This window comes from Thunnus maccoyii, chromosome 19, assembly GCF_910596095.1.
Source record: "Thunnus maccoyii chromosome 19, fThuMac1.1, whole genome shotgun sequence".
In the NCBI taxonomy this organism is placed as follows: Eukaryota; Metazoa; Chordata; class Actinopteri; order Scombriformes; family Scombridae; genus Thunnus; species Thunnus maccoyii.
Genome location: NC_056551.1, coordinates 29,556,064 through 29,570,295, shown reverse-complemented (window position 1 = coordinate 29,570,295; position 14,232 = coordinate 29,556,064). Strand labels below are relative to the sequence as shown.

Below are 14,232 nucleotides of genomic sequence, written 5' to 3'. Positions count from 1 at the left end.
GATCAATATCTCATATTATAGAAACGCTGCTTTATTAAACATGAAGGACACAGACCGACAAACTGGTTTAAAATGACAGTAAAAACATTTTCATGTTAAAAAGTGTAACTGTTGAATTGTGGGTAGTGACTCAGCTGCCTCAGGGACTTGTGGGTAATTGACATGAAGTGTCGGTTGCCTTGGTAACAGGAAGAGGAGGAAGCAGCTCCGTCTTTGAGCTACAAAACAAAACGACAGAAAACATGAAGCAGGTGAACCTGCGTACAGGTGCAGCACCTGATGACATCACTGAAACCTACTGGAGGTCTGAAGCTGACGCCCACCGACGATGTCGCCGCCCCCTGGGAGAACGACGCACTCTGATTGGCTCCCCCGACACTCTGTAGGACACAAAGAAGTGGAGACAATCGGGTCTGCTGGCTCATGATGGGAAACAAACACCTGGCTGTCACCTGATCAAACAGCTGATTTGCTGATTGGATCAATGACACGATGATTTATAGAAACTGTTTTCTTTAATTCTAAGGATTCGTTAGATTTAAAGTGATTTAAATATGTTTGATGAACATTTATCAACAGATGTTACAGATTACTGACATCTGTACAGATGTGAAGCTGACTGATCAATAAAGTTAATCATCTTCTATTTTTGTATTTTGACCTCTGGTTGATGTTTGAACTGTATTATCAGCATGTGAAGGAGTTTGAGTTCTGCAGCTGATTGGTGGAAGAAGTACTCAGATCCTTTACTGCAGTAAAAGAACCAATACATCAAAGTACAAATACTTCATTACGAGTAAAAATACTGCATGAAAAATCCTACTGCAGTAAAAGTACATAAGTATTATGAGCTTGATGTAGTTAAAGTATTGCAGTAAAAGTACATAAGTATTATGAGCTTGATGTAGTTAAAGTATTGCAGTAAAAGTACATAAGTATTATGAGCTTGATGTAGTTAAAGTATTGCAGTAAAAGTACATAAGTATTATGAGCTTGATGTAGTTAAAGTATTGCAGTAAAAGTACATAAGTATTATGAGCTTGATGTAGTTAAAGTATTGCAGTAAAAGTACATAAGTATTATGAGCTTGATGTAGTTAAAGTATTGCAGTAAAAGTACATAAGTATTATGAGCTTGATGTAGTTAAAGTATTGCAGTAAAAGTACATAAGTATTATGAGCTTGATGTAGTTAAAGTATTGCAGTAAAAGTACATAAGTATTATGAGCTTGATGTAGTTAAAGTATTGCAGTAAAAGTACATAAGTATTATGAGCTTGATGTAGTTAAAGTATTGCAGTAAAAGTACATAAGTATTATGAGCTTGATGTAGTTAAAGTATTGCAGTAAAAGTACATAAGTATTATGAGCTTGATGTAGTTAAAGTATTGCAGTAAAAGTACATAAGTATTATGAGCTTGATGTAGTTAAAGTATTGCAGTAAAAGTAGTGGTTTGGTCCCTCTGACTGATATATTATTATATATGACATCATTAGATTATTAATAGTGAAGCATCAGTGTTAGAGCAGCATGTTACTGTTGTAGCTCCTGGAGGTGGAGCTAGTTTACACTACTTTATATACAGTTAGCTAGTTTAGTCCAGTGGTTCCCAACCTAGGGGTCGGGGCCCTCCAAAGGGTCAGCAGATAAATCTGAGGGGTGGTGAGATGATTAATGGGAGAGGAAAGAAGAAAAAACAAAGTTCTGATACACAAATCTGTTTTCAGTTTTTGGACTTTTTCTCTAATCTTTGATTTTTGCTGAAATATTGGATCATTTGAACATTTATTGAAATGAAAGCATGTGAGAAGTTTAGAGGGAAAAATCACTATTTGGTGGAGCTGTTAACAACTCATAGACATGTGAAATGTGACCCCGACTACACACTGCTTTTTGTAAGACGTCAAAAGCCAAAAAGGTTGGAAACCACTGGTTTCATCTTTAACAATGTGTTGTATTTTAAAAGCTTGTTATATTATCCATTGTGTCAAATCTTCATCTGAAAAGTAACTAAAGCTGTCAAATAAATGTAGTGGAGTAGAAAGTACAATATTTCCCTCTGAAATGTAGAAAGTAGCATCACATGGAAATACTCCAGTAAAGTACAAGTACCTCTAAACTGTACTGAAGTACTTGAGTAAATGTACTCAGTTACTTTCCAGCTCTGTTGGCAGCTGCAGCAGAAACATTTATGTAAAATAATTGGACAATATGGTAGATGACAGAATAAACTGAACATCAATCAGTGGATGATTGATCTGATCAGGTTATTGATCAGGATCAGATCTAACAGCCAGATCAGGTTATTGATCAGGATCAGATCTAACAGGAAGTGTCCGGTGATGCTCACTGCTGCAGCCTGATTATGTTTCCTTCTTTCACTTCTTCCTTCGTTACCTGACTTCCTTATAAGGTATTTCCTCTGTCTGTCTGTCAATCAAACTGTCCGGCTCCACCAGCTGCTTCCTGTGAACAAACACATTTATTTATATTTATAAAAATACTGTTTTATTATTTATAGCTGCTTTGGTAGTTAGTTACAGTACATGCATCTGTAGTACTCAGAGTTACAATCGTTATTATCAGCAGATGATTGTCCTTTCAGAACAAAATACTTTTAAGAAGTTCATAAAATAATTTCATTCTTTGCTTACAATAAACAACATTTAACATATTATAATTATTGATAATATTATAAGATATTATAATAATATGTTTTGATATTATCATATACTGTGTAAAAGTCTTTAAATATCTTTCTTTATCTGTCTTTATGTAATAGTGACAGGTATGAAGGCTGTTAAATGACAAAGAATAAAGAAATATTTAATAATGTACTTAAAATAAATATATATATATATATGTCCTCATAAACCCAAATGTCCCCACAAGTACAAATGTCCTCACAAGTCTCCACAAGTACAAATGTCCTCTCAGAGTAGATGGGTTTTCAAGGTTTGGTCCTCACAAGTACATACAGACAAACTTTTTCACACACACTTACTGAATTTGTTTCCATATAAGGGTGTCAGGACTCCGCCTATAAGGAAGAGACAGAATTAGCATTCACATTAGGATGGGCTGCAAATACTTTATACCTGAATTGCAACGAAATTGTAAACATTGTTATATCCATGTGAACAATTGTTAGCATTATCAGTGAAGTTTCATTGGGTAAAACTGGTATTATTAGGGGTAGCATTAGTATTAGCCTGAACATTTCACAATTAGCAGTGCCATTAGTACCACCAGTAGGTAAAATTATAAATGTTAGCATTAAGCAATGTAGAAATTTTAGCATTAGCATTAGCATTAGCATTTGTCATCCATTATTGTTTACTTATGAACTGGCATGGCAGCAAGAGCTGGAGTCAGGCCTCTGGTCACCATGGCAACCACTACGTAAAAACAGGAAGTAGTTTAGAGAGAGACTTAATAAAACAGTAATACCGGGTCTTTGTTCTTCTTCTGCGTCGTTCGGTGTTACTCGCCATTTTTTCTGATTCACTGCCACTGCTTGTGTTGCCATAGGAACGAGACCTGGTGGTCAAAGTTCACAAAAACCCTAAAAATCATGTTCAAAAATTTTCCAAACCTAAATGTAACTTTTACTAAAATTAGAAAAATAACTAAAATAGAATTCCAACAAATTAATATTAGTTAATTATTTTTCAGTTATATAATTTCAAAACCATTTAAATACTTTTATATTCCAGGCTTTCAGTATCAAATGTTTTTTTTTCTATATCCATATTTCAAACAGTGTAATTAAATTTTTATCACCATCAAAAATCAAATGTAGTTACTTAAAAAAACATTAAAAACAAAGAGTTGTAGACATCTACATGTTAGCCACGCCCCTCACCTTCTCCTGTGCTGTCTGATTGGTCGATCTCCATCCAGACTTCTGCTCCGCCTACAAGACAAACAGGAAACATTAATTTTATTTATATATTTGTTTGTTTATTTATTTATTTATTTATTTATTTATTTATTTATGTCTCACTTCTGTGGTCTTCCTCCTTCTCGTTCTCCTTCTTTGGTGTTTGGAGGAAACTTTGGGTTGAACAGGCCACTGGAACGACATTATATCACAGTATTCAGATTACATTTAAACTGTAATCAGATTATATTCCCACAGTAATCAGATTACATTCAAACTAATTACATTATATCTGCAGTGATCAGATTACATTTACATTCAGTTCAATTGATACGTTGTTGAGCTTTAATTATTTAAATGAAATGAAAAAAATATGTGAAAAGCAGAATTATAACATTTATATATTTATGAAACATTATAATCAATGAAAAATGAATGTTATTTTAATTTGCTTTAGTGCTCTCATTATTCTGTTTATATCAAATGTAACTAATATACATATGATCCAAATAAATAAACTAGTAAGCAGTCATTATTTTAATTAAATACATTTCTTTAGACATTTATTTTTTAAATTGAGTGAGTGATTTGTTTTATTGATTGGGACAGTGTGCAGTTATAAACATTGAAGATGTACTGCACCGGAGTTAGCTTGAAGCTAATTTGCATCCATAGTCCCCCACAATCAAAACACACAACAGCACAACAACAAACAGTACAAAGCAAAAAAATTAAAATATGTAACATGTAATATTTTACTTTGTTATTATATATTTTTGTCTGTTTTAAACTACATTTAACATGTAATAATCTGATTTCACTTTATTGTTGTTGTTGTTTTTTGTGTTGTACCTCGAAGGCCCGCTGTTTTTCCATGGTGCACTGGGCTTCCCATGATCCTGTTCTGCCCCGCCCTCTGACCTGCAGGTCACATGTCACATGATCACACATCATGTGACATCATCAAGTTTCATCAAATCTCTCTTTATGTTGGCTCAATGACTCTCACCTGTGCACAGCAGAGGGAGCTGTCTGCATCCTTATTGGTTCACTGCTGACACCCACTCTCTGATTGGCTGGGGGGGGGGGGATGTGGAAAATATCCTATTGTTAAATAAACTGTATAATAAAAAAATAAACTTTAATAATAATAATATATTTTATTTTAAGTGATCATTGAAAATAACACACACAAAAGACGAGTTTTGATCAGTGATTTGAAGACAGACGGATCGGTGCGATACTGGATGTGTTTGGGATGAGAGTTCCAGAGGGAGGGGGCAACTAAGGAGAAGGCTCTGTCGCCCCAGGTCTGGTGCTTGGTCCTGAGTGGTGGAGACAGGAGGTTGGCATCAGAAGAGCCTGGTTATGGAGGGCTTTGTGAGAGAGGAGAAGGACTTTGAACTGGATCCATTGTGGGAAAGAGAGCCAGTTAAAGTTCTGGAGGACAGCGGTGATGTGGTCATGGGAGCAGGAGTGGGTGAGCAGATGAGCAGCAAAGTTCTGGATGTACTGGACTTTACTTAGAACCTTGGGTGATGTGCCATAAAGAATGCTGTTAGAGTAGTTGATGCTCTGGATTTGACGAAGACATGGATCAAAGGTTTTGCAGCAGAGAAGGAGAGTGATGGGCAGAGATGAGCTATATTTTTTAGGTGGAAAAAGGCAGTTTAGTCTTACACCTGGACATGAGGGCTGCCAACAACTTCCTGTTTAGTCTTACACCTGGACATGAGGGCTGCCAACAACTTCCTGTTTAGTCTTACACCTGGACATGAGAGCTGCCAACAACTTCCTGTTTAGTCTCACACCTGGACATGAGGGCTGCCAACAACTTCCTGTTTAGTCTTACACTTGGACTGTGTGTAGGTTGATAAGGGGCTAAGTTATTCAGATGTATAGCCTGGAGACATGAAGTGCTTTAAAAGTCATACATAGAATCTTAAAATTGATTCTGTAATAAACTGGTTGCCAGTGTAGAGACATTAAGATGGGAGTAATCGTATCTCTTGTTTTTTGTTAGTCTGGCTGCTGCATTCTGAACTATTTGGAGTCTGTGAATTGTTTCCTGATTTATGACTGTTAGGAGAACATTACAGTTATCTAGGAAATAAAAGCATGTATGATGGTTTCTGTGTCTCTGAAGCTCAGATATGAACAGCAAAGTTCCTGAGATGATAAAATCAGGGTTGGACAATCTTACTGATGTGAATTTCAAAATTAAGGTTTGAATCAAATAAGACTCCAAGGTTTCTGACAGAAGACTCAGCGTTGTTGGAAAAGTGACCAGATGAGGACTTTATATTGTAAGGATCTCAGTTTTATGTGGATTTAACTGAAGAAAGTTAGCAGACATTCAGTTTTTAATGTTAATTAAACTGTCTTTTATGGTGGACTATCTAGATGGGTTCTCAAGCTTTACTGGGACATATAGCTGTGTATCATCAGCATAAAAGTGTTATACAGTGTCTATGAATCCTATTATCTAGTGGGAGCATATGTAATGAAAATAGCATTGGTCTCAAAACAATGAGTTAACAATGAATTTAAAAACATGTGAAATGTGTTTGAAGTGTTGAATATTTTGAGTTTCACAGTTCAGACAGTTTAATAGTTCGGCTCGATGTCGTCTTGTTTAATAATTCACAGACTTAATTTTCTGTTCTTTAAATGACAACATCTGCAGAAAGAAGACATTCATTTAGAGTATAAACTATACAATAATTATAGAAAGTTATTTAAAACTGGTTGTAAAGTCTGGAAGAAAAAGTAGACAGTATTATTATTAACAATAATGATAAAGTGTACGTACTGCGGTATGTTGGTCTCATACAGAGATCTGTCGTTTTGTTTCTCAGCATGGTGACGTTCAGCCGGCACAGAGCCAGCGAGGGCGAGCGAGTAACACTACATATGACAGAGAGAGCAAGACAGATTATCTTTAACAGTAACAGCAACAACACAAGAAATATTTTAAGTATTTTATTTGATATATATTTGCTTAATTTCATATAAATTGTTATAAAAGTATAATATAATATATAATTAAGAAAAATAAAAAGGTGAAATAAAAATAAAGGAATGTAATTTGACAAAAAAAGCAAAATAGTAAAAATAAAATCAGTGACATTGTGTATGTGAGTGTGTGTGTGTGTGTGTGTGTGTGTGTGTGTGTAGTGTGAGTGTGTGTGTGTGTGTGTGTGTGTGTTTACCTGTTGTGTTTCAGTTTTTGTGTTAATGGATTTGACTCCGACATCCTGAACACAATAAATAAATAATTATTTTGTTTTTAACACAGCAGAGAATTTATCAGAATTCACTTTTTAAAGAAAAAATGCTATTAAACAACTCAGCTCTGCTAAACGTGCTGCTGGAGGACAGAAGAGACAATACAAGGATTATATAAAAATCACCCTGAAGCGATGTGAGGTCAACCCCGACCTCCTCGAACCCCCAGACATTGACACCAACGTCACCAATGTCACCAAGGACACTAATGTCACTAACATCACCAATGTCACCAACGTCACCAATGTCACTAACATCACCAATGTCACTAACATCACCAATGTCACTAACATCACCAATGTCACCAACGTCACCAATGTCACCAACGTCACCAATGTCACTAACATCACCAATGTCACCAACGTCACCAATGTCACCAACGTCACCAATGTCACTAACATCACCAATGTCACCAACGTCACCAATGTCACCAAGGTCACTAACATCACCAACGTCACCAACATTACCAATGTCACTAACATCACCAACGTCACCAACATCACCAACATTACCAATGTCACCAATGTCACCAATGTCACCAAGGACACTAATGTCACTAACATCACCAACGTCACTAACATCACCAACGTCCCCAACATCACCAACGTCACCAATGTCACCAACGTCACCAATGTCACCAATGTCACCAACGTCACCAACATTACCAATGTCACCAATGTCACCAAGGACACTAATGTCATTTACATCACCAATGTCACCAATGTCACTAACATCACCAACGTCACCAACGTCACCAATGTCACTAACATCACCAACGTCACCAACATTACCAATGTCACCAATGTCACCAACGTCACCAATGTCACCAACGTCACCAATGTCACTAACATCACCAACGTCACCAATGTCACCAATGTCACTAATGTCACCAATGTCACCAATGTCACCAAGGACACTAATGTCATTTACATCACCAACGTCACCAACGTCACCAACATTACCAATGTCACCAATGTCACCAATGTCACCAATATCACCAACATCACCAACGTCACCAACGTCACCAATGTCACCAATGTCACCAATATCACCAACATCACCAACGTCACCAATGTCACCAACATCACCAATGTCACCAATGTCACCAATATCACCAACATCACCAACGTCACCAATGTCACCAACTTCACCAATGTCACCAATGTCACCAACGTCACCAATGTCACCAACGTCACCAATGTCACCAATGTCACTAACATCACCAACGTCACCAACATTACCAATGTCACCAATGTCACCAACGTCACCAATGTCACCAACGTCACCAATGTCACTAACATCACCAACGTCACCAATGTCACCAATGTCACTAATGTCACCAATGTCACCAATGTCACCAAGGACACTAATGTCATTTACATCACCAACGTCACCAACGTCACCAACATTACCAATGTCACCAATGTCACCAATGTCACCAATATCACCAACATCACCAACGTCACCAACGTCACCAATGTCACCAATATCACCAACATCACCAACGTCACCAATGTCACCAACGTCACCAATGTCACCAATGTCACCAATATCACCAACATCACCAACGTCACCAATGTCACCAACTTCACCAATGTCACCAATGTCACCAACGTCACCAATGTCACCAACGTCACCAATGTCACCAATGTCACCAACGTCACTAACATCACCAACATCACCAATGTCACCAACGTCACCAACATTACCAATGTCACCAATGTCACTAACATCACCAATGTCACCAACGAGCAGCTGGCATTGTCTCTTAACATCTGGGCTCCCATGTCCCATTAACGACTACATGTGTGTATCATAGTAGGCCTCCGCTGCTGCATGAGGGGAAACCAGTGACGGCAGCACTGACAATCCCAGTCCCCCCACACAAAACCCCGACCTCCTGCTCCACAGAGCAAGAGTGGAGTTAATTTGTGTGCATGTGTGTGTGTATGTAATACCTGAAGAAGGCGTGATGTTCGACACAACACCTCCACAGACGTTTACAGTCGGATCGATCCGACGTCTGAAAGAAGAACGATGTTTCTGAATGCTGACACACACACAAACACACACACACACACACACACACACACATATAGTTTTTATTTATTTATTTATTTTCCAACCAGTTGTTTAGGTTAGAGAAACATGTGGTGTGGGTTAACGTCACCTGGCAATGCTTCGTTTTACAGCTCCTTTATATTTACACTAATACCCTGGAAATGTTCTGAGTAATTTGCAGGTATTTAACGGTTAATTTTTAGGCCATTTTACAGAGAGGGTGGTGCAATTTGGTGCAAATTATGGGAATAACTGGAAAAAATGTAAAGTTTTAAATTTAGTTGGTAATTTTTCTTTAGCTGACATAAGAAATACTTCGTGTACAGTGTGTAGTTTTGTGTGTCAAACTGCAAATTAGCATATGAACCCAAATAACTCATAATGAACGAGTTCTTACCAACTAAACCAACTTCACTCTTGCTCAGTTTTTTCTTATAATTTGTAACAAATGTTCTAAAATTAACCGTTAAATTCCTGCAAATTACTGAAAAAATGTCCAAGAAATGATTTTAAAATGAGTGGACCTGTAAAATAAAGCATTATCAGTTACTATGTCCTTAAAGTGAGGCCACTTCCATCGTCACTGCAACAATAATAAACATGGATTAAGTTTAGAGAGTTATAGCTCATTTTTAGGCGACTGACATAACAACTTGTTATGTTGTATTTCTTGGCGGACAATTTATGTATTTTTCAGCACTAAAATAAGAATGTGTGGGTTATTTTAATTTTTGTTCTTACAACTTTTTTATGTTTTTTGTATTAAACCTGTTTTTCTTTTTATAAATGTTTTATTTTTTATGCTTGGCTAACAGGCAGCTTTGACTCTCAAACACTAAACAATAGTTTTTAAAGAGTACAGTTAGCATTAGTATTAGCATTAGCCAGCCAATAGGAACTCACCTTCTTGCCGATGACTCTGAGCTCAAATGTCTCGTCTTTATAGTGAAGTTTGGTGATTCTCTGCCTGGAGAAACAGTCACATGATCAGTCATATGATCAGAATAAAGACATTAATGTTGATAATTTATATTTATATAAACAATTATTTCATTTATACAATGATATTTTGTAACTGCAGCTTCTTTCAGCTGATTCACTGAATAATCCGATCACATCCATGCAGGTGTTTCTGTTTATCATCCAGGTTCATGTCAGTCGTAGAACATTTCCCTGGTATGAAGATGCTGTCAGTACCAGCGGCGTGTTCATCTGGTAGTCAATACTGAGCTCTGACAGCAATCAGAGGAAACCTGCTGTGTTTACGTTCAGGATGGATCATTTAGTTTTGGGGATTTTTTCTCTCAGCAGAGTGAGAGCTCCTCACACCACAGCATCTGTACTGACTGTTAATTGTTTGTATAAATAATCCTGAAGTCATCGGTGCAGAGGTCTCACTCCTACCAGAAATATTTTCCCACCAGCTCTTTGTTCTTGTAGATGACCACGCCCACTGGAGTTGGACCCAGGAAGTACTCTGTGTGGTTTTCACCCTGGCAAGGAATCATGGGAAAAAAGATTGAAAAATAATGATTAAAGTCAATCTTTCTCTTTGAAATGTTTGATATTCAGCTGATTTCCTCAGTAAATAAGCACATTCTACACACACATTGTATAGTAACATATTATATAACATTTATTTTATAAATATCTTACATAGGCGGCGAACAAAGAGACGCCGTACATCTGCAGAGAGCTGCAGAGAGACAGGAGGAGACACTCGGCCTGAGGACGAGAGACACCGCTGGACAGACAGACACACATTTAAAACAAACTGTTCATATTTTCAGTTTGTACTTTCCTTCCATTTATTTTAAATATCTGCAATTTTAACTTTTAATTCATTTAGAAAATGTATTTTTCTTCTTCTTCTCTGTTCACCTCAGAGTTTTGTAGATTTGTTGTACTTCCTGGTTGTCCTCTGACTCGTCCTGCTCGCTGTAGTCTCCTCGCTCCGCTGGAAAAAAAACAAAAATAAAATAAAGATGAAAAAAGATAAAAACACTGATGATTCTTTTATTACTTATTAAGCTACATTGAAATTAAAATACTTGAATTATAACATGCAAGTTACAAACACATAAAAGAAATAAACATGTCAGTTTTTAAAACAGATATAAATATAGTGTGTTTCTGACCCTGCAGCATCAGAGCACAGAGTCGAGCTCTCAGGTGAGGAGGACACGGCAGGCGACCACGACGGACGTCCTGACGCACCTGCAGGTACATCTGATACCTGATATTACAGCAAATATTCAAATATTCAACACAAATAAACACAAACATGAATTACAAACGTTTACGTTGCTTAAACATTAAAAATCTATTTTCAGTTTATCATTTAAGATCTCAGTATAGCTTCATGTGTTTGAGGGTTAATGTCACAGATAAATTCAAAGATTTGTATAAAACTTATTTTGACTCATACAGCGTCCTAACAGCAGGTGAGCATCGTATCCTAACCCCTAATCCCTAACCCCTAACCCCTAATCCTTAACCCCTAATCCCTAACCCCTAACCCCTAACCCCATACCCCTAATCCCTAACCCCATACCCCAACCCCTAATCCCTAACCCCTAACCCCTAACCCCTAACCCCTAACTCCTAATCCCTAACCCCTAACCCTTAACCCCTGACCCTTTACCCCAATCCCTAACCCCGAACTCCTAACCCCTAACCCCTAACTCCTAATCCCTAATCCCTAACCCTGAACCCTGAACCCCGTCCACACTGAACCTGTTAAACCTGCACGCACTTCTGTTCCATCACATAAACCAACCATCAGCTGTGTGCTGGAGGTCAGACTGGAGACGTAACCACTCAAGTCAAAGATGGGTGAGTGCTTGTTATTTTCCTCCGTTTTTACTTTTTAAACAGAAAACACAGATTTTATGTTTCTTTAGTGGAGACGACAACATAGCTAACAACAAACAGGTCGTTATTAGCGAAGGTCATTCACCTCGATAAGGCTACTCCAGCTTTTTTTAGGTTTTTGTATTGAAATGAGGTCTCGTAGAGAAAACTCATAATTTCAGCTAAATGAATCAGCCGCTTCTTGTCCATGATGCTGTGTTCTACAACGTTTTCATCACGAGCAACAGGAAGTAAACAGAAACAGGGCGGCTGACAGAAGTTCATCTCAAAACGTTGCGCGGCATCGTGCTGCGTCCTTTACGGCCAATGAGGATGTTCCAATAGAAAACAAAGCAATCAAACAGGTTTTGTGGCTGTTGGGACACAGTGTTAAATCTCCGGCTGCACTCTTCTGAAATTCCTGTATGTGTTTCAGTGCCTCTCCATTTTTCTCCCTCAGACTTTTTTTTTTAATTAAACACTTTAATTTCTGCATTTATCTGCAGTAAAAAAAACCTCACATGCTTCTGTTCATTCATTACTTCATTACTTAATGTTTAGGTCCCGTCTGCCTTTACAGACCTACTGAGTGTTAGAACAAGAATGGAGTGAACGAGTGACTGAGTGAGTGAGTGAGTGACTGAGTGAGTGAGTGAGTGAGTGAGTGACTGAGTGACTGAGTGAGTGAGTGAGTGAGTGATGAAGTTCCTCATTGGCCGTTGCTCTTTCTAAATGAATGGATGAACAGGTTTCAGTCCCGTCATCATGGCGGTTACAGCGTTCAGTGAGTGAATCACAGGAAGGCTCCGCCCACTCTGAGGATGAATGATCACTGTTGGAACTGAAGCTGAAGGACTAAACATGTTCATGTGTGACGAACTGCATTCTTCTAACTGTATGTTTCTACTGTAATAAAAAGAGTTAAAGAAGGTATTTGAACAGTTTCTTACCGCGTTGTTTCCTCTTTCAGTTTGTTTGGATCTTCAACGTAAAACTTCACACCAAAGTAGAAAATATACGGTGGCCCGGCTGAGACAAAATAAATAAATAGAAATAGACATAAAACATTTAAAAAAGAAGAAAGACAAAAGTAAAGTTGTTACATTTATGACCAAACTGATCAATTTATTCAATCAATTATTAAATTAACTATTAACAATGAATATTAATTAAAGAGTAAATAAATGAGAAATATATCAACATAAAAGTCACAGTGAAGTAAATTATGCATAGAATTATGTAAATATAATCGTTAATGTTTGATAAACTCACGGAGGTCTCGGTGTTGTTGAAGAGCTTTTGAAGGATCCAACCAGTGCTGAAGCAAGAAAATTAAACTGAACCAACAGATTTCTATCATTTATCATATTTTCTAAATGATTCTAATAAAAAGTTAATTTTCCGTTTACCGTCTGCTGTTTGACGTCACAGAACCTCAAACCGAAGAACTCGACTTCGACCACGTTCAGGTGAGAGAACACCTGCTGCAAGATGGCCGCCGCCTTCGACGATTTCTGACCACAACAAAAACATCTTAACATCAGAAAACAAGAAGAAGAGAAACAGGAAGTTGATACTCACCTTTACGCCTTGCTCAGCCGTTAGCGTGATCTTCCTCTCATCCAATAGGAGGACCTCTCCATAAAAGTCCTCACGGTTACCACGGAAACAGGCCATCGTCACTGAAAACAGTGAAAGAGGAGATGGACCAAACAATCAGGACCGTCTGATGTGATGCGTCACTTCCTGTTAGTATCAACAGTTAATCATGTTGATTGATCACTAATCAATGAATCTTTTGTCTTCCCCTTCTGGCAGTGAGAGTAACGACAGAAACACTGTTGATCCATTCGGTCCGATAACACGATTCAATTATTTTATCTCCATTCAAGTTAGCATAGCGCTAACAGGAAGTTAGCTGCTCAGCTGGTGGAGGTCTCTACTGAGCATGCTCAGTAGAGACCTCCACCTTTAATGTATCAGACGTTTCAACACTGCAGGTTTAAAACAAAAGAAAAGACAAAGATGAAGAAACAAATCAAGAGGAAAACACTGACGGTTCATTTCTTTCTCTTCTGTTATTGATGAATCGATTATTGATGAATCGATTATTGATGAATCGATTCGTCATCGAGTGAATTAAAGAGT

General features: G+C 37.5%; 1 protein-coding gene across 2 annotated transcripts; it reads right to left on the bottom strand.

The window, feature by feature from the left end:
* Positions 1–10: 10 nt before the first annotated feature.
* On the bottom strand, positions 11–13,779 carry epb41l4a (erythrocyte membrane protein band 4.1 like 4A). Of its 2 annotated transcripts, XM_042395296.1 has the most exons (21): positions 13,666–13,779; positions 13,494–13,598; positions 13,357–13,402; positions 13,035–13,113; positions 11,370–11,467; positions 11,113–11,188; positions 10,888–10,975; positions 10,636–10,724; positions 10,135–10,198; positions 9,129–9,220; positions 7,095–7,139; positions 6,695–6,789; positions 4,892–4,958; positions 4,735–4,803; positions 4,006–4,074; positions 3,865–3,915; positions 3,450–3,539; positions 3,004–3,039; positions 2,397–2,465; positions 300–380; positions 11–218 (listed from the first exon to the last, which is right to left on the bottom strand). In XM_042395296.1, exons 1-21 carry the CDS (start codon positions 13,759–13,761, stop codon positions 140–142), a joined length of 1,584 nt encoding a protein of 527 aa, XP_042251230.1. In that variant the 5' UTR covers positions 13,762–13,779; the 3' UTR covers positions 11–139. The 2 variants fall into 2 exon arrangements, with proteins under 2 accessions (XP_042251230.1, XP_042251231.1); XM_042395297.1 differs by lacking the exons at positions 13,035–13,113; positions 13,357–13,402; positions 13,494–13,598; positions 13,666–13,779 and adding an exon at positions 11,987–12,037.
* Positions 13,780–14,232: the final 453 nt, after the last annotated feature.

Coding starts and splice junctions, on each gene's coding strand:
- epb41l4a (XM_042395296.1), bottom strand. CDS start 13,761: ATGGCCTGTTTCCGTGGTAACCGTGAGGACTTTTATGGAGAGGTCCTC. Junction 11,189..11,369: donor CTGTGCTCTGATGCTGCAGG/GTCAGAAACACA, acceptor TTTTTTTTCCAG/CGGAGCGAGGAGACTACAGC. Junction 10,976..11,112: donor CAAATCTACAAAACTCTGAG/GTGAACAGAGAA, acceptor CTGTCTGTCCAG/CGGTGTCTCTCGTCCTCAGG.